We start from the raw sequence: 18945 nt of genomic DNA, 5'->3' as shown, positions 1-18945 counted from the left end.
CCTCATAGACACAAAGAAAGCCTGAAAACAAGGTGTGAGTGTAACCTGAGTTTGCAGAGAGCCTGAAACAATAGCTCCAAGAGGTGTACACTGCCCTATTCATCTTAACTCTGAAACCTGCTACCACACCAGAAGGGGCAGGGCCACAGCCTGGGGGAGGGCCATATGGGACCTCAGCGTGGGACGGCCCTAGGGTCCTGGATTGCCTTATCTCAGCCCTAGGAGGGACTGATATATAAAATGAGATTAAGGCTAGGGTGACCAGACAGCAAGTGTGAAAAATCAGGATGGGGGTGGGGGGTAATAGGAGCCTATATAAGAAAAAGACCCAAAAATCAGGACTGTCCCTATAAAATCGGGACATCTGGTCACCCTAATTAAGGCTCAGATTGTGACTAGTGCCTGGGGTTGTGGGGGAAGGGCATGAGGAGCCTTCCCCACCCACCGCTGCACTGTGAGTGGAGAGCATAGGCCAGTGCCAGGCTCACCCCAGTGGTGGCACCAGCCACTCCAGCGGGGGAAGGGATGAGGAGAGGGCAGGAGAGCGGCCTCCCCCACGCCTCACTGGCCAGCAGCGCTGAGGAAAGTGCATCCTTTCAGGGGGGAAGGGGCTGCTTAAAATGCCTCTTGAGGGTCTCTTGGCCTCCCATTGGGCTGTGCTTTGAAGGCCCAACCCAGCTCTGGAAGTGCGACATCTCTGTCACTTGGCTGGGGGGGTTGGGGCACATCTGAAGGGTGGAAACAGCCAGGAGAGGGGTTAGGGTGGCACAAGAGAGTGTGATTGGGAGCAATGGGGTGGGGTTAAGGAGGCTGAATAGCAGCAAAGCCTTCCTGCCAGAGAGATCTACCAGTCGGCCCCGGGGCGTGGCAGAAGCTCTGTTGCATGGGACTGTGAAACGTACGTTGGGCAAAGCCCTCGCAGTTGTTCTGGAGGGGACAATCCTGGCCCTGCCCCCAGGCGAGGGGCTGGGTATTCTAACAGGCCTCTCCCGTCCCCAATTTCTGTGAGGAGCGAGGCCCCAATGCAGAAGGGAGGGGCCGCTTCCTGTGGGAGTCGGACCCGTCAACTGCTGACCCGGTCAAGCCCAATATCGTTGTCCTTGGTAGTGCGGTGGCAGCTAAGATCGGGTCCCGAGGGCGCCAGGCACTGAGCAGAGAGACACGGTTCTGCCAACCTCGAGAGATCAGAAATCATGAGACAGGCCCCCCAAAATCACAAGATCGGCCCCAAATATCATGAGATTGGCTGACAAAATCATGAGGGTTTCTTCCCCCCAAGAGACTAGATGGTGTTTTTTAGTTTGTCTGTTTATTGCTGCACTCCGCTGCCCGGCCCCAGCATGTGCCGGTCACACTCAGTGTCGCCCTCTCTCCTGAATGTATCTGCTGAGTGATTTGGGTCCCATCTGCCTGTCCCCTGCCCAGCAATTTATTCTGCTCCTGCCCAGCCTCTCTCATCACTGCAGCCCCCCAGCCTCCTCTCTGCTCCTGGGGCTCTTCACTCCCTTCTCCCAGGCCTGGAGGGGGCTGCAGCAGGGTCCCCTCTCTCCCTTCCAGGCTGGGGGGGGGCAGCTCCAGGAGCTCTTCACCCCTTCTGCCCCCTCCCAGGCCAGGTGCTGCAGGGAGCAGGTGCAGAAGAACCATCTCCCATTGCTCACAGGAGGGAAGGAGGGAGCAGAACTGCCCTGAGCAGGTGGGTTCTTTATCTCTCCGCTCCCAGCCTAGGAGAACGGCTTTGGGGCGCTCAAGGGAAAGAGAGCTCTTCCTACAGGAGCTAGGATTGGTTGCTCAGCCCCAGGAGGTGGAGCAAGTGGGGGGCGCAGCCAATCAGAGGCAGATTTCCGCCAGGCAGGGCTACATTGGCCAGAGCGTTGGATCATCTCTGGTCATTACAAAACGGGCGCTGGCCTCGGCTGAAATCCCATCCCTGAGAGAGCTGGCCGCACGGGAGACAGGCTGTGCCCCAAAGAGCTTAAGTCCTAAGTAAACGAAGTGTGGGAGGGGAAACAGAGGCACGGGGAAGAGGCGTGATTGGCCTAAGAGGACACAGCAAGCATGGTAGAGCCAGTAATAAGCAGAGACAGGCCCGCACCAGAAGTCCAGATCCGAACTCTCCTGAACTCTGGGGAGGGTCAGAGTCAAACCCAAACCCAGCTCCAGGTTTCCCACGGGGCGGTTTCTGTAGCAGGAACCCCAAATCCATTCCAGATGCCCTGAAATGGAGGATGCCCATGCAGGCCTCTCTCCGGCAATAACACGGGGCCGGGGAAGAGTTCCGTTCCATTCCAGGGGCTAGAGGCTGTGCAGAAATCAACACGGGCGTTGCTGTGAGTTTCTCTCTGCTAACCTGCCCTCTGGGGGCCTGGGTTTTGTTCCAGGGGCACAGCATCCATGAAGCATGAAGGGAAAGAGGGCTGCAGCAGGCAAGCAGGAGCAGAGAGCCAGGAGGAGAGGAGGAGGAGGAGGAAGGGAGATGGCCCGGGCTCCTTCTCTGCCTTCATCGCATGGCTCCGGAAAGGAAGTGGAAAGCGGAAAAGCAGAGTCAGGAATGAATGTGCTGCCCCGGCCTCTGGCCACACCCCGCTCTGCCTGGGTAGGAGAGACGGTGCCTGGACTCGCAGCCAAAGAGCCACTATTTCCCCACCCACGGTGCTTCCAAAAGAGCTCTCGGCCACAGGCACTTCACTGTGTCCCCATTCGTGTCCCTGACTGTCCCGTTGCGTTAGAACAGGCCAAGCTGCACTGCTGCATCCAAATGACTCAGTGTCCACGTTGCCACGCTGCTGGGGTGTGGAACAGGATCTAGCCATCCCCAACGCTGGGGGAGGATCGGGTCTACCGGCCTCTGCTTCTAATGAACCCTAAACCAAACACCTCTCCATTTCCAATCCAGTTTGGAGTGGCCAAGCAGCGAGAGCAGAGACACTCCCCTGCACAAAGAGCCCTCCCCATGCTGCACCGAAGTCAATGGGGTTTACTCATGGGGGTTGTAGGAATTTGCTCTTGACCTGCAGCACCCCTGTTATTACACTCCTAGGGGAGACACACACCCCCCAGCTCTGCCAGTGCACATCTCCTGGCTGCAACACCCCCTGCTATTCCAGTCTGGGGGTGCCCACAGACAGCTCCTCCAATGCATCTCAGTCCTGACCTGCAGCCCCCTTGCATCCACCTTTCAGACTCAGGCAGCCAGTTGTAGTGGACTGTGTGAGGCTATAACTCTTCTCTCCAGAGGTGCCTGGCTCTGGCATTCTCCTTACTATGCCAGGGAACCCCAGTTAGAGCATCCTCGAGCAGATCTTTCCCAGGGCTCCGAGCAAGCAGTCTCCTTGGGGGCAGTGATGAAGAGAGCTCCAGACACGCCCCAGACAGCTGCACGCCACATTTCCCTCCACAGCCTGCCGCTGCCCTGCCATCTCACTCTGGTTTGGGGGCGGATTATGCATTTTTTCCACTAACTAGTTTTTGTGCCTTTTTTTTTTTTCTTTTAAAGGCACAATGTTTTCTTTGAAACAGACAGAAAGTAACTGGCCGTTTGCTGCCTGTACAAGCCCCACCCTGATGCGAGGCTGAGACTTTTCCCTCCCATCACAAAACATCTCCCAACAGAGGACCCCTTGGCACACAGAAAGGAAGTTGCTGAAAATAAACGCTATTTGGAACTGTTTTAACTTCTTGCACCGGTACTTTCTGAGCTGGATTCCCACTCCCCTCCTCCCCCTGCACTTGGAGTGTAGGCGAGAAGGCTCTGAAAACGGATTTTACAACCCCTTAAGTAAGTGGCTTAGTTTTCTTCTTATCTTTACATTTGTTCCGGGGGTAGCACGGAAATAGAGGCTGCTTACAAATAAGCACATGCCCCATCCTCACTGGGAATGAAACCCATTAGCGATGGGAGACTTCTCCCCGAGGATGGAGCATTCCTGTTTGTTACCCAATCTTAGTTTTGCTTGGCCTGTTGCTAGCTCCAGCCCTTGAAAGGAAGGGTCGCATGGTTTTGGTTTTGTGCAATCGTTCTGCGTTCCCCTGAATAACGGTCCTGGATTTGTATCATCCCATTTCAGGTCTAGAGTCTTTGAGGAACACTGCACAACACGAATGTTATGGCAGTCGAGATCATGAGTCTGATTCTTCACTCTAGTGTAAGTCCGTTGATCAGTGAGTTTGACTGGTGTAAAACTGGGGTACTGCAGTAGGGAATTAGGGCCCTAGTTTTTCGTGTTTAAACCCATAGTGATTTTACAGAATAACTGTAATAGAATCACGAATGGATAGAAATAATAGAGAGCACTGGACTCACCCCCCGTGCTAACCCATGGACTTGAATAGGGCTACATAGGGTAAGTAGGGTGGTAACTGTGAACTAGTGATCTCAGGCATCAGGTTGGACTAACTCCCTGCCATAATCTCACTAGGATCAGCTCAGTCTTCCGGGGCCCTGTAAACTAAGTACCAGATGTGTGTGGGCCTTACACAGGAGACCTTAAAAACTGGGTTCCCTTTATCTGATTGGCCTGAACATGAAAGAGCCCCTGCTACTTTTCAGAGAAGTTGGGGTTTCCATGACACCAATTTTATGTTTGCTGTCAACATGCAGGACTGGCCCTTTCACAAAAGTCGTAGCTAGAGATCTATCCAGGTGGCGCTTGATCATGTCCCTTTGGGGTCTGCCATGATTAGGAGGAGGATGGGTTTCCACAGCCAGCCCCCAGAGGGCTGTGTGCCATTCAGGAGACGCAGAAGGCTCTGGTGTAGGTATTGATACAAACTCCAGGGCAGGTTCACCAGCCTCTCAGATGGGCCTTTGTCAAAGCACTAGCCTCAGTGAGGTGAATCATCTCCCACCTGAAACCTTGGTGCTCGATGGGTTTGGCTGAGGTTCATGTCAGTTAAACCTGGAGGGCGAAGTGAAGTCCAAGGGATTGAGGAACCCAGCCTGATGAACCAGAACTGCTGCCTTTTCACACAGCTCCCCGCCCATTTCCCCCTGCAGAGGGGGCTGCACTTTAGTGCTGCTGGGCTATATGAGAAGCAGTGTTGCCTAGTGGACAAAGCACTCAGGAGACTTGGGTTCTATTCCTGGCTCTGCCACTGATTGCTGGGTGACCTTAGGCAAGTCACTTTGCCTCCCTATGCCTCAGTGTCACCATTTGTAAAATGGGGGTAATGATACTGACCTCCTTTGTAAAGCGCTTTGCAATCTACTGATGATAAGAGCTAGGTGATAAAATTATATGTATTCCAGGCTCCCATCCTATAAGCCCACTGAAATCAAGAGGTTTCCTTGTCTGAGGGCTGCAGGATGGGGCCCATAACTAGCGAAGTGCTTTGGGATCCCCAGAAATGATAGGTGCAATGCTATTCTGGTGTAAGGAACACAGAGGTGAAACCACGCAAGCTGCTTGAGTGTCCTGCGATGGGATTTCATTCGGCTCAGCATGAAGGCTGGTGCCTTGTCCCAGAATCTAAGCTGGGCCCTATTGCACGGCAGCCGGGCGGTGAGAGTAGGAAGCAGGTGGTAACTAAGCCCCGGCTAGTGGGTGAGTGTAGGGCTGATGCAGCTGCCTCGATACAAACCCTATGTACCGATGTGCTCTCCTAGCGGTGCTACACTGCACACCCGCGGATTGACTTTTTGGTGAAGACAGACAGAGCCCTGGGAGATTTGCTGCTACCAGAACCCCTGGCTTCATTATCGTTCCATTCTCCAAACACCAGAGCGACTCGCTTTGGTTTCTGGGGAGTGCAGCTCAACGGACCGTTCCTGTATGAATGAATACTGTCATCAGACCGGTCAGCAGAGGGCCGTCCATTGCTCTCTATGCACATCACCACATCACACAGGAAATCTGAGCTACACTAAGGGCTTATCTTAGTAACCCAAACAGACTTGGGTTTGTTAGCCTAGGGCTTGAGCGTCTACACTCATTGGTAACCCCAGGTTAGGAATTGTTGAACCCTGGGTCCCAACTTGGGGGTCCAGCATCTACACTGCATTATGAGGACCTGATCCACAACCCATATCCCAGAGTTCCTAGCGCCCTCCCACAATGTGGCCACTCTAGCCCTTTGTTCATGGTGCAGTGTGGGAAAACTTGACTGTCCTCCAAACTTGACTGTCCAGGGGACAAAGAAAGACAGCACATGGGATTATGGGATACTTTTGGTGGACTCCCAGAACATGTGTCCAGTGGAGCTGCATCTACACCACAAAGGAATAGGACTTGAATCCTGGGTCCTGGCTTGACCCAGGCTCAGACCCTCCAATCCCTTAGGGTCCTGAGACCAGGGCCGGCTCCAGGCACCAGGCAACCAAGCTGGTGCTTGGGGCGGCACCTGGAGGGGGGCGGCGCGGCGCTCGGGCCGCCGGGGAGAGCGGGGCCACAGCCGGGCTCGCCGCCCTCCCCCCGGCGCTCTGGCCGCCCTCCCCCCCCGCGCCCTCCCCCCGGCTGCCGGGGGGAGAGCGGCGAGGCCCTGCCGGGTCTCGCCGCCCTCTCGCCGCCCTGCCCCCGGCGCTCTGGCCGCCGGGGGGAGAGCCGAGCCCCCGCCGGGGCTCGCCGCCCTGCCCCCGGCGCTCTGGCCGCCGGAGAGCCGAGCCCCCGCCGGGGCTCGCCGCCCTCCTCCCAGGGCTCCGGCCGCCCTCCCCCCCCCCGGCGCCCTGCCCCCGGCCACCGGGAGAAGAGCGGAGCCCCCGCCGGGGCTCGCCACCCTCGCCCCGGGGCTCCGGCCGCCCTCCCCCCGGCGGGAGAGCGGAGCCCCCGCCGGGGCTCGCCGCCCCCCCCGGGCTCCGCCCCCCCCCCCCCGCGGGGGGGGGGGGCGGCAAAAAAGCCAGAGCCGGCCCTGCCTGAGACCCTGAGTCCGATTAGTGCGATTTGTGTGTAGATGGAAGGGAGGTTAGGCTTGAGCCTGAATTTGAATCCTGGCCTTACATCGCAGTGTGGACGTACCCGGAATGATAGTATGGAATGATAAAGCTCATGCCAGTCTGCTAAGGAAGGTAAGGAAGGCTTGACTGGCCTCTCATAGGGTGGGAGAGAAGAGGCAGCCAGTCAGAAAGAAAGAGGCAGAGGCAACAGATTTTTTTTTTAGTAACCATCTCTGGCAGATACTGTTTTGAGGAACTCAATGGGAAACGGAAAAGTCTGAGGTTTTCCTTCTAGCTCAAGTTTACTCCCTCAGCAATCCCTTCTGCTCCTTGTTTCTCACTGTCATTTAAAAAATACTTTTCACTCAATAATGTTCATGGATAGATAAGTGAGTGTTAACTCTGAACCCTAACAATGAAACTTAAAGTGTCAATATTATTAACTATTTCACTGTGAATCATTGTAGACGGAATGTGTCACTGCTCTGAGATTGAGGGTGGGGTTTGGGTACTAATATTCCCACTCCAAAAGTGAGTAAGAGAGCAGAGCTGTGAACTCTGGAGTGTGGATGAAGGAAGGAGTGAATTCAGTGAGGAAAGATGGTCCACTGGTTAGGGCACTTGCCTAGCACTTGGGAGAGCCAGGGTCAAGTCCCTGCTCTGCCACCGACTTTTGATGTGAACTTGGGCAAGTCACTTAGCTCTCTGTGCTTCATATATTAAAGATTGAAAGCTCCTCTGTTACTATGGAGATAGGGGCCACATAAGTACCGTACCATACACTCAACTGTGTCTAACAATCTTGCCAAAGCACAATTTAAATTTGGTTGTGGTTCAGCAGGATCCTCAGGTACTTTGGCTAGCTAGTGGGGGTGGGGCCGAAGTTGGCATATGGACTTCTTCAAATGAACTGGTCTTCCTGGGGTAGCTCTCATTTCGCAGGTGCTGTCTAAGGCTCTGGTCACCTTTAAAAATGTGCCAGATTGTGACCATCCGCCAGATGTGGCCTACAAAGGGAGCAGCTCACCAGAGGCTGTTCCTCTCTCTCCCTTTCTCAGGGCCAGAGGCCAAAGGGGAGGGTGTAGCAAAGTGGGGGCCAGCTACCATCCCCTGGAGTTGCTCCACTCCCATTAACAAAGTGATCCCTAGCTGAGTCTGATGCCAGGAAGCAGAGAACCTGGCTGATGTGGAGCCAGGTCCATCCCACCAGCCAGACCACCTACCTACTTCTCTAGACTCCCACTGTGACCCCCTACTCCAGTTGGGTATGACAGCACCCAATTACGAGTTCCCGCAGAGTCGCCAGGCGAGATCTCTGGGAAGCGGGGCAGCCATCAGGGAGAAGGGTGGGGGTGCAGCGCCCTATTGCTGCCTCTCGAATATTGGCTCTATAATTCACATTTCTCAGTGCTGTTATTGTCATTGTAGCCAGCGTGAGGTGAGAGGACCCAGACTGCTGTAGGCATCTCCTATTGGATGCTCCATCCAAGATGGCTGCCCTCATCACTGAAAACTTCCGCTTCCTTTCTCTGTTCTTCAAAAGCAAAGATGTGATGATCTTCAATGGCCTGGTGGCCCTGGGCACGGTGGGCAGCCAGGAACTCTTCTCTGTGGTCGCCTTCCACTGCCCCTGTTCTCCGGCCAGGAACTACATCTATGGACTGGCTGCCATTGGAGTCCCAGCCCTGGCCCTGTTCCTCATCGGCGTCATCTGGAACAACCACACCTGGAATTTGGTAGCTGAGTGCCACAAGAGGGGGGCCAAGAACTTCTCGGCCGCAGCCACCTTCCTGCTCTTTGGCTCCATCATAGGGCGGGCTGCCGTGGCCCCTGTCACCTGGTCGGTCATCTCACTGCTCCGCGGAGAAGCCTACGTCTGTGCCCTCAGTGAATTTGTGGATCCTGCCTCCCTAGATAAATTTCCATCCAGATATGGACCGGAGACCCTGGCCAGGTTCCCTTGTAAGGACATTCCCGGGAACTTGACAAGTTTCAAGGAAGAAGTTATAAGAAGACTAAGATACGAGTCGCAGGTATTGATTGACTTGTATGTCTGGGTGTGGAAGGAGTGTTGACAAGGGGTTAGAGGAGACTGGGAGCCAGGTCTCCTGTGTACTATTTCTGGCTCAGGATGAGAGTGTTTTGTTGGAGTTAGAGAAGGAGACTGGGAGCCAAGATTCCAAGGCTCAGAGACAGAAATTGAAATCCTGGCCCCATTGAAGTCAATGCGAGTTTTGCTATTTACTTAATTGAAGCCAGGATATTACACAGTGTTGTCTAGTGGTTAGAGCAGGTCACCTGGGCTGTATTCCTGACTCTTGGGAAAGTTACTTTCCCCCTCTGTGCCCCATTATCCTCCTCTCTCTCAGGGAAATAATACTCACTTTCCCCTCTGGGGCTTAGCCTATGTACCAATAAATTCTCATTGAAACTGCAACACTGGGAAGCCAAGACAAGCAAAATGGGGAAAGCGGCCCTGAAACACCCACCGCTGCTCTGAACTGCGACAGGGCAGGATGCCACTCCTATCTCTGTTCAAGCAACAAACCGCCCAGAGCTCCGTAGTTACAATATCGTACACTCCTTAACTCACTCGGCCAAGGAGTGGGGAGACAGAAGGCATCTTCCCCAGCGGAAGTGGGGGGTGAGGGGCCAGCAGCATCAGGGCACACTCAGGCTCCACATCCTCTTGAGCACACATCCTTCCTGTGCCTTTTCTACTTTCTGGACTGAGTTAATTACCCCTGTAGCTTTCTCCTCAGTCTATCAATTAGGCACAGCTTTGCCCCCCAGGTTTCCTCTGGGGTGATTTAATTGATGTTCCCATGATCAGAGTGCTGGTAGAGCTGCTGTTGCCCAGCACTCTGTCACAGAAGCCCATGGCCTGTGCCTGCGAGCACCATGCGTTCAGAAATCTGGAGTGATTTACACCTAATCTGAGGTGCGAGTTGTCCCAGGCTTAGCTACCAGAAACCAGTACAGTTTTTACATTAATAATCTGCTTTGGGGGGAAATTTGCTTTTAAGACACATGTTCTTGGCTCCCCCCTCCCCCAAAAGCAGCATTTGTTAGGTGCAAGAGGACAATACATTATCCAGACACCGGGAGATCAGTTCTCAGAACCAACTCCACATCAGCTAACCCAGGGCTTGGCAGTACCATGTTGGATCTGAGTTAGACTAGTCTGTTCACTCTGCAGTGATTCCCCTGTGGCCCAGTCAGGAGCAGAAGTGATGGGGGTGTCCCTGAATTAGAATAGAACAGAGGTTCTCAAATTGGGGGTTGGGACCCCTCAGGGGGTCGTGAGGTTATTACATGGGGGGTCGTGAGCTGTCAGCCTCCACCCCAAACCCTGCTTTGCCTCCAGCATTTATAAGGGCGTTAAATATATAAAAACATGTTTTTAATTTATAAGGGGGGGGGGTCGCACTCCGAGGCTTGCTGTGTGAAAGGGGTCACCAGTACAAAAGTCTGAGAACTACTGGAATAGAAGGAGTTGCCCAGGGTGCATTGGCCAAGCTGTGAGGGGTTCCAAGTCTGGAGTAGATGGGGACGGTGCAGATCAGGACTGAGGTTCATCAGCTGAGCTGTCTTGGCTCCAGTCGGAAGAGCAGGAACTGTTGCCGGTCAGGACTGAAGGGCATTGGCAGAGGAGTTCTGGGAATCTCACACAGCACCTGCATCTGCCTATGCTCTAGTCAGCGCGATCAGTACTGCATCACGTTCACAGTGACACGAACAAAGAATCCAAGCGCTGGTGTCCTCCTGAGCCAGCATGAAACGGGGCAGGTTCTTTAATTGGAGCTTGGACTGATGAGCTGTTCTGATGTAGCCCTCTCTGTCTCTTTCTCAGCTCTTTGGATGGCTGCTCATTGGGGTCATCGCAGTCTTGGTTTTCCTCACCAAGTGCCTGAAGCACTGCTGCTCGCCGCTCGGCTACCGGCAAGAGGGCTACTGGTCCCAGTACCGCTCAAGCGAGGCCAAGCTCTTCGAGCGCACTGCCGAAGTTCACTCCAAGATCCTGGCTGCCAACAACGTCAAGCAGTTCTTCGGCTTCGTGGCTCTGAATAAGGAGGAGAAGGAGCTAGTGCAGGAGTTCCCAGTGGAGGGCGTCCAGCCAAGCCCGCAGTGGAACGCCATCACCGGAGTCTATATCTACCGGGAAAATAAGGGCTTCCCACTCTACAGCCGGCTCCATAAGTGGGCCAAAGGGGTGGAGGGGAACGGGCCAGGGCCTGATGGTCAGGAAATGGTCTTCCTAGCCACATAAGAGAACCAGCAGCCCAGGGGGATGACAGAACCAGTTCCCCACACCATCTTTATTATATGGAGATATACCTATCTCAGAGAACTTGAAGGGACCTTGAAAGGTCATCGAATCCAGTCCCCTGCCTTCACAGCAGGACCAAGTACTGTCCCTGACAGATTTTTTTGTTGTTGCCCCAGATCCCTAAATGGCCCCCACAACCCTGGGTTTAGCAGGCCAATGCTCAAACCACTGAGCTATCCCTCCCCCGCAGACTTTCCCATCAGACATTGCTTCACTGTATGTTCAAATAGGTAAAAACGGCACAGGAGCACGGCTAGTCGCTTTGCTGCTAATTCTCCTCCAAACAGCTGTTCCTCCTGGGCACAGCAAGGGAGGAAGGATGAACAGCTTCAGGATAACGACCAAACGCATCGTGCCAGGAACCAGTCTCTAAGACACAACCGTGCACTGCTGCTCCCACCCAGAGGACATGGCACCTAAAGCAGGTACGTGCACCTTGTCTCCAGACTATCAGTGCTGCAGCCCTACTGTTCTGAGGCACAGACCGAGCCCCCAGGTCCTGCGTACACAAAGCCATGTATCTGGTTTCCCATCTTTAACAACACACTGCCAGGGTTTCCCCATCTCAGCTACGAATGCTGCAGCCTCTTTGCTCTCCTTCATTTCAGGGTCAGGACAAGACCACCCAGCACAACTGCCTCTTTTTTTATTAAGACTTTATCTTGCAGTTCTATAGCATAAAGAAATTCCCAGGGCACCTGATGGGCAGCTGCATCTGGGGTGGAACACAACAGCAGTCCATCAATGCACAGAAAAACTCCAGAATGTAAGGGTTTGTCTACATGAGGGAAGGGAGGGGGCGGTATGCCCTAACTTGGATTGGCGCACATTGCAATGACCTGCATTCACACAATGCAGACCCTGAAAGCGCAGTAGCTCCATAGCTAAAGGGTACAAAGTTCACCGGGCACTGAGTTAATACAAACCCATGTTCGTGTACGCATGTTGTTCATTCACACTATTTCGGCAGTCCTCTAAGTGCCATCCCACACTGCTTTGCATGTCCCCAGGATTGACCTGTCAGTTTCCCTAGGTATCCTCCCCCTCCACTTCTCTGGGGTCAAGTTGACCTGATGCCAGCAAGTAGGCCACTGATATTGCACAGGGAAATTTAACAAAGTGGAATGTAATTACCCCAATTGGAAACTGGCCAGGACACCAAACACCCTTTTTCATGAGCACAAATGGGCGTCAACTTGGTTTTGTGGGTCTGGAAGACAGCACCGTCAGCAGACCTGCATCCCGCTGAGCTGGCTTGGGACACGTTGAGTCACCATCACCACTTCCTGCAGCACCTTGGGCTTCTCATCCAAGCACTGACCAGCTTCGCCCCTGCTTAGGGTCTGAGACATGGCAAGCTCATAACCAGACTTAGTTACAGTGCACACTCTTCACGCTTAATTGTATCAGTTAAGCGTCTTTCTCCTAACTGGAAGGAGACCAGAAACCAGCCAGCCAAAAGACTGCATTATGAGCACGTCTTGTGCCTGTAGAGACTGAGGTTTGCACTGATTGGAATCGGTGGGATTCAGCCATGAGAAGCAGTGACCACTCCTCCCTTCCTTCATTGGGCTTTTTAAACTGTTTCCACTGCCTTAGATGGCTCCTGAACGAGATCCTCGTGGATTCTCTCTCAAGAACTAAGTTCCACTCTGAGAAACGGAGAGAGGGGAGGTTTAAATGTACCACTGTCATTGCACTATTGTGTTGTCCACTGGCTGGAGACCTGATTTGCGTTTATAGCACTGCACAATTCACCTGTCTCTAATTGCATGTTGAATTAGATACACACAATTGTCCCTATTTTAATGGTTGACAGCACATTGAAGTTGGCTTTTCTTATTTATAATGCTCCTCGTTTTTATGCACTTTTGCTATGCCTTTCATGGTACTGTCAACCCCAAGTGTACAAAGATCATGAGTCAGGCACTTCAAACTCATGCGACTCGATTAAAAATTGAGGTTTTTTAAAAAATAAATAAATTTGAATTCTTTTTCTTTGCATTCTGATTTCTGAACGTTTTGGGTGCAGTTGGGTCAAAGAAAAGCTTGAAAATGTGAACACGAGGGCCAGAACTTACTGTTTTTTTAAATTAAAGTTCCGATTCGGTCATGTTCACACAACTCCAGGAGTTGACGGTTTAAGCAGACCACCAACGATCAGGGCCGGCTCTAGGTTTTTTGCTGCCCCAAGCTCAGAAAGCGCAACTGTCCAAGCAAAAAAACCTCACAAAAACAAAAACACCCCTTTGGGAGCGCAACAGCCCAGAATGCCGCTCCTGGAATTGTGGTGCTTGCTTTGCTGGTGCCTAGAGCCGGTCCTACCAACTATCAGGAGAGTTGGTGATATTGTTGCACTGATTTGGGTGCAGGTTTTACAGAGGATCGATGCAGTAGGTGAAGGAAGGACCAGATCCTGCTCTGTCACTGTGCTCTCTTGTGAGTAAGAGAGAGCAGGAGCATGGCTAGCAATTAGAAAGGGGCACTGGGGGACATCTCACGGACTGCTAGTGCTAATACACGTAGGTTGTCATTGCTATACATCACATGCTGGCAGGAAGAGAAGTGAGGGCAGCCCCTTCGCTAAGGTGTTTGAGTTGGGTTTTTTAATTCTCCTTCAGGGTGCAGACATTCTATGCAGCTCTCCGAGGAGATCTACAACAGACCACAACCAGGACGCTTATCAAAGCATGACAAATAGAAAGAAGTCAGGATTTAGCATAAGGAGTAACTGCTATTCATGCCCATCAGCTGAGGCAGGAACGCAGGCTATCGCAAGCAATAGCCCCACCACTCCAGCAGCTTCTAGCCGTGGGCTCTGCTGGTTATCAACGAGGGATTCAGCATGGATTTTGTAATGAAGGAGGGAGCCCAAGACTGAGTTAGGAACAGCCTGTTCCTCTCTCGGGAGACCTCCATCAACCGGGCAAAAATTCAAAACACAGGCACTGTAGCCAAGATTCATTTCCACTGCCTTTCTAATGGCTGAAAAGAGAAAACACAAATTTGCTTTAAAGATCACAGATTAATCTTAGATTCAACTAATTACAACCCACACCTTCTTACTAAAGGTTAAACAAAAGCGTCACAAAGTTAGCATGCAATAATTTTATAACATTTTGAAGGGCCCATAATCCCACGCCTCAGATTAACCCCTCTAACCCTGAGGCCACAGAACCAATTTAAGAAGATGCTCAACCTGGGCTGATGTTGATCAGTGACAGCCTTCGGATGCTCATTCCTTCTCTACATACAAAGGAAGGGATGAAAGGTGGGCAGAAGGCGCATAAAAACAGAACATAAGAACGGCCATACTGGACCATTGGTCTGTCCCAGTTAGCCCAGTATCCTGTCTTCTGACAGTGACCAGCGCCAGATGCTTCAGAAGGAATGAACAAAACAGGGCAATTATTGAGCATCCCATTGTCCAGTCCCAGCACCTGGCGGTCAGAGGTTTAGGGATACCCAGAGCATAGGATTGCAATCCTGACCATCTTGGCTAAAAGCCATTGATGGACCTAGCCTCCATATCCAATTCTTTTTTGAACCTAGTTATACTTTTGGCCTTCACAACATGCCCTGGCAACAGGGTGATGGGGCATTGTGTGAAGAGGTACTTCCTTATGGTTGTTTTAAGCCTGCTGCCTATTAATTTCATTGGGTGACCCCTGGCTCGTGTGTTATGTGAAGGGGTAAACAACACTTCCTTATTTACTTTCTCCACACCATTCATGATTATATAGACCTTTATCATATCCCCCTTTGTCATCTCCTTACCAAGCAGAACAATCCCAGTCTTTATAATCTCTCCTCATATGGAAGCTGTTCCATACCCCTAATCATTTTGTTGCCCTTCTCTGTACTTTTAAAAATTCTAATACATCTTTTTTGAGATAGGGCGACCAGATCTGCATTCAGTATTCAAGGTGTGGGCATACCATGGATTTATACAGTGGCATTATGATATTTTCTGTCTTATTATCTATCCCTTTCCTAATGTTCCTAACATTCTCTTAGCCTTTTTGACTGCCGCTGCACATTGAGATGTTTTCAGAAAACTATCCACAATGACTCCAAGATTGCTATCTTGAGTGGCAACAGCTAATTTAGACCTCATTGTTTTGTATGTATACTTGGGATTATATTTTCCAATGAGCATTACTTTGCACTTATCAACGTTGAATTTCATCTGCCATTGTATTGCCCAGTGACCCAGTTTTGTGAGATCGCATTGTAACTCTTCACAGTCAGCTTTGGACTTAATTATCTTAAGTGATTGTGTATCATTTCCAAACTTTGTCACCTCACTGTTTACCCCTTTTTCCAGATCATTTATGAATATGTTGAACAGCACAGGCCGCAGGACAGATCCTGGGGGGACCCTTGCTATTTACCACTCTCCCTTGTGAAAACTGACCATTTATTCCTACCCTTTGCTTCCTGTCTTTTAACCAGTTACTAACCCATGTGAGGATCTTCCCTCTCATCTCATGAGTGCTTATGTTACTTAAGAGTCTTTGGACCGTACCCAGATTCGGAAGGGAACAACGAGAGATCCTGCTGGTGGACTATTCTCCAGTAAATGGAAGAGGTCACATTTTCTTTCAGGAAGAAGGGTGCAACATTTGGAATTAGGCTCTTCAAGGAGATGTACAACCCCTCAGCTGGAGAAGCACAAAAGAACCAGTGGCTCCCTGATACTATAACTATATAGCTTCTAATGATAGATTTCGTCTCATGGAGTTAAGTGGATTTAAAAAGAGGAGCACACAGGGTGGTTTTGCTCAGAACTTGCTGGAACATGTCCAAGACAAATATTAATTAACAAAAGAACTAGTAGGAACCTAATGTGGCTTAGGAAGTCACCACTTCCTTTGCAGCTGGCAATGGGGGTGTATGGAGATAGGTTTCTTTGTGTTATGATCTAGTCTTTGGCCCTTTTGATGAAAAATGTTCTCTAAGCGTCACCACTTGCATGGGGCCCCTTGGACTCTGCAGGATGGTCCAGTGGTTAGGTTGCTAAGTCCGGGATTTAGGAGATGAGGGGTCAATTCGCCGTTTTGCAACAGACCTCCTGTGCGACCGTGGGCCAGTCACTCCACCTGTGTCACAACGGCCCAGCTGTACAAGGGGGTAACAGCACTGCCCTACCTCAGCAGGAGGATGTCAGGATACATTCATTAAAGATTGAGAAGGGCTCGGATACTACGCAGATGGTAGCCATATAAGAACCTTAGCTAGGCAGTCCTATTCCAAGTATGAAAAGGTTAAAATGGGATTGGTTATTTTTCAGCAAGTAACACCTCGTTTCTTCTCTCAGTTTAATGACCTCTTAGACAGCTGCTGCTGAGGCAGTCTCCTTTCTAATTACTGTCCATCACAAGCCGTGTTTGTTACCCTAGGGCTGCTCATGAGCACCGGATCAAGTTTAATTGGATGGCCGTAGGCTTTAAGAGGAATCAATCAGGCAGGTGGTTGTGTTAAATTGCTGGCAGCACAAAGGCACTGGAGACAAATCTTGAAAGACACCGAAGCAGGTGAAATGCGAGAACATTCTGAGCAATGCTGGGATGAGTGGGTGGGGAAAGAGAAGGGAGCTTATGCCAGGTCATTGCATTTAATGATGGGGAGTCACTAACTGCCCCATTTCGACAGGAAAGCAGTACAGAGGACAGCAGTTTCTACCAGGTATAAAACAATCAGCACTTAAATAACTAGATCCAAAATCATCCACACGTTAAAAGTCTGTTGTATAGTGGGGCAAGATGGAAAGCTCCTGTAAATGTTGACTTCTTTCCACCTCACTTTGGTCCTGGACAATCCAGCCGGCTGCTGGTACTCTCAGGAAACGCACTAGTTATGGACACAGGCAGCCCATTACTGTGGATCTCCGCCTCCAGCACCACATACACAGAGTCTGCAACATGATTTGAGTCTCTCTGCTCTGGGAGCTAGCTCTCGGCAAGAGAGCTCTTGGATTCTACGTACTCCAGCGCCGCTACTTTCACAGCCTGGATGGTTTCCGACGTGCCGTATTTCTTCTCGTAATCCAGGTAACGCTTGAAGAAAAACTTCATCCTCTTTGCTGCCAGGCTCAGGTGAATGACCCGCTCGAAAATATCCCTGCAAGAATCAAAAACCCATTCAGAACGTGGATCAGCACTGGACCCGCAAGCCTGATATCCTGCCTCTGAACAATGGGCAGGACAGGCCAGACTTCAGGGGAAGGCAAAGGAAACGCAGTACATGCACTCAGCCTGTTGTAGAATGAACGGTCAGAGCCCTGTGAATCAGCAGGCTTCATAACCCCCTTCCTCTCTGCTTGCACGGTTACTGGCCAAATGATACAGCCGTGTCTCTAAAATCCAGGCACAGTATTCGACTGAGCTCAGGGAATGGTCCCAGATTGCCTACACGCTGTGGAAAGCAGGATTTCCTTTTGCTAGCTCCAAGCTCATGCCAGTGAGTAGCCCTTCTTGCCCCCAGGGTAGACTTGGCAGAATTCAATTTTTTTAAATAATTTCGACCGATAATATCGATGATTGTTTACGCTTTTTTTTTTTCTTCTATTTTTATATATCTAAATTTTTACAGTTGTGCAGTTATGGGCTTTAAGCATTTTTTTTTTATATTTTATCAAGTTAAATGTTCATAGTTGTGGGTAATTATGGGGGGGATCAGATGAGGGACAGGGTCAGACAGTAATTATTTAATGACAGTAGATGTTGAGATTCAAAAAGTTAAAGTTTTATAACTGTTAAAGCACAAATTGTCAACATCATGTCAAAATATATGAAGTAATTAGCCTTAAATGAAACTCTAATAAGTTCTCAAGCAGCATTTTTCTTACTCTGTCTATCTGGAAATTTTGATCATCATCCATGGAAATATTTTTTCATTGGTTTGAGTGTGTGTGGTGAAGCTGATGTTTATCAATATCTACCAACAAAAATCTAATCCCTTGAAGGCTAACTAAGGGACCACGTAAAATGGAAGGGCTGATCAGCTTTCGCTATCACTTTGCATATGAAGGAGCAATCTCACATCCTTGCTGAGGGGCGATCCAGCCTGGGGGCTGGGAGATGAATATGCTCTTCTGTGAGCCACACACATATGGAGCAGAAAGAGTGGCAGCATTAAATAAAGAGGTTAATTAGGCTCTTGCTCCTCAGGCAGTGGTGGCCTCTTGCTCTCAGCCTTGTAGACATACAGAATCAGTTACTGGAGAAGCGATCCAGGCAGGGAATAAAAAGAGGTCAAGAGACATGCAGAAGTACTTCCCCACGTGCTGTGTAGATCTTGCTGGGGTCCTGAAGATTTAAATCAGATTCACTAGTTTCTGGACTCTGCATTGCTGTGAAAGCTCCGTCCAAGTCTGCCCATTGGGCCCCTGAAGGTCTCCTCCTTTCCAATGAAGATGAGCCCAGAGCCATTTGCCTTCCCCATGCAACACAGATTCGCTGTTGCTCTGGGATCCTCCATACTGCAGGGTATCCACACGCCCTGCAGGGGCGCGTTTTAAGCCTTGCACATCTTCCCCCCGTCCCCCCGCCGCCCTGCGTCGCAAGCACTCACCGTACTTCCTTCTGGCTGCCGTGTTTGATCATCATGTCTATGTAGATGGACCAGATGTCTGTGCGTTTTGGGTAGCTGCTCAGCGTGCTCTCAAAAATGGCCTTGGCGTGTTCGGGGTCCCCAAAGTGGAACTCCAACTGAGCAAACTTGGAAATCACATCCACATCTATAATGA

General features: G+C 51.0%; 2 protein-coding genes across 2 annotated transcripts in view; one reads left to right on the top strand and one right to left on the bottom strand.

The window, feature by feature from the left end:
• The first annotated feature begins 8355 nt into the window (after nt 1-8355).
• CALHM2 (calcium homeostasis modulator family member 2) lies at nt 8356-11135 on the top strand. Its single transcript, XM_065408495.1, has 2 exons — nt 8356-8898; nt 10719-11135. The coding sequence occupies exons 1-2, from the start codon at nt 8356-8358 to the stop codon at nt 11133-11135; spliced, it is 960 nt and encodes a 319-aa protein (XP_065264567.1).
• A 5663-nt stretch (nt 11136-16798) lies between these two features.
• Nucleotides 16799-18945, bottom strand: part of PDCD11 (programmed cell death 11) — a 43678-nt gene continuing 41531 nt past the window's right edge. The window contains exons 35-36 of the mRNA XM_065407552.1: nt 18771-18936; nt 16799-17318 (exon numbers count right to left, since the gene is read on the bottom strand). Coding sequence (XP_065263624.1) covers nt 17147-17318; nt 18771-18936 — 338 coding nt within the window. The 3' untranslated portion in view covers nt 16799-17146. The remainder of the gene's footprint in view (nt 17319-18770; nt 18937-18945) is intronic.

The sequence above is a fragment of the Emys orbicularis genome, chromosome 7 (assembly GCF_028017835.1).
Source record: "Emys orbicularis isolate rEmyOrb1 chromosome 7, rEmyOrb1.hap1, whole genome shotgun sequence".
NCBI lineage: Eukaryota > Metazoa > Chordata > Testudines > Emydidae > Emys > Emys orbicularis.
This window is presented reverse-complemented; position numbering and strand designations above follow the sequence as displayed.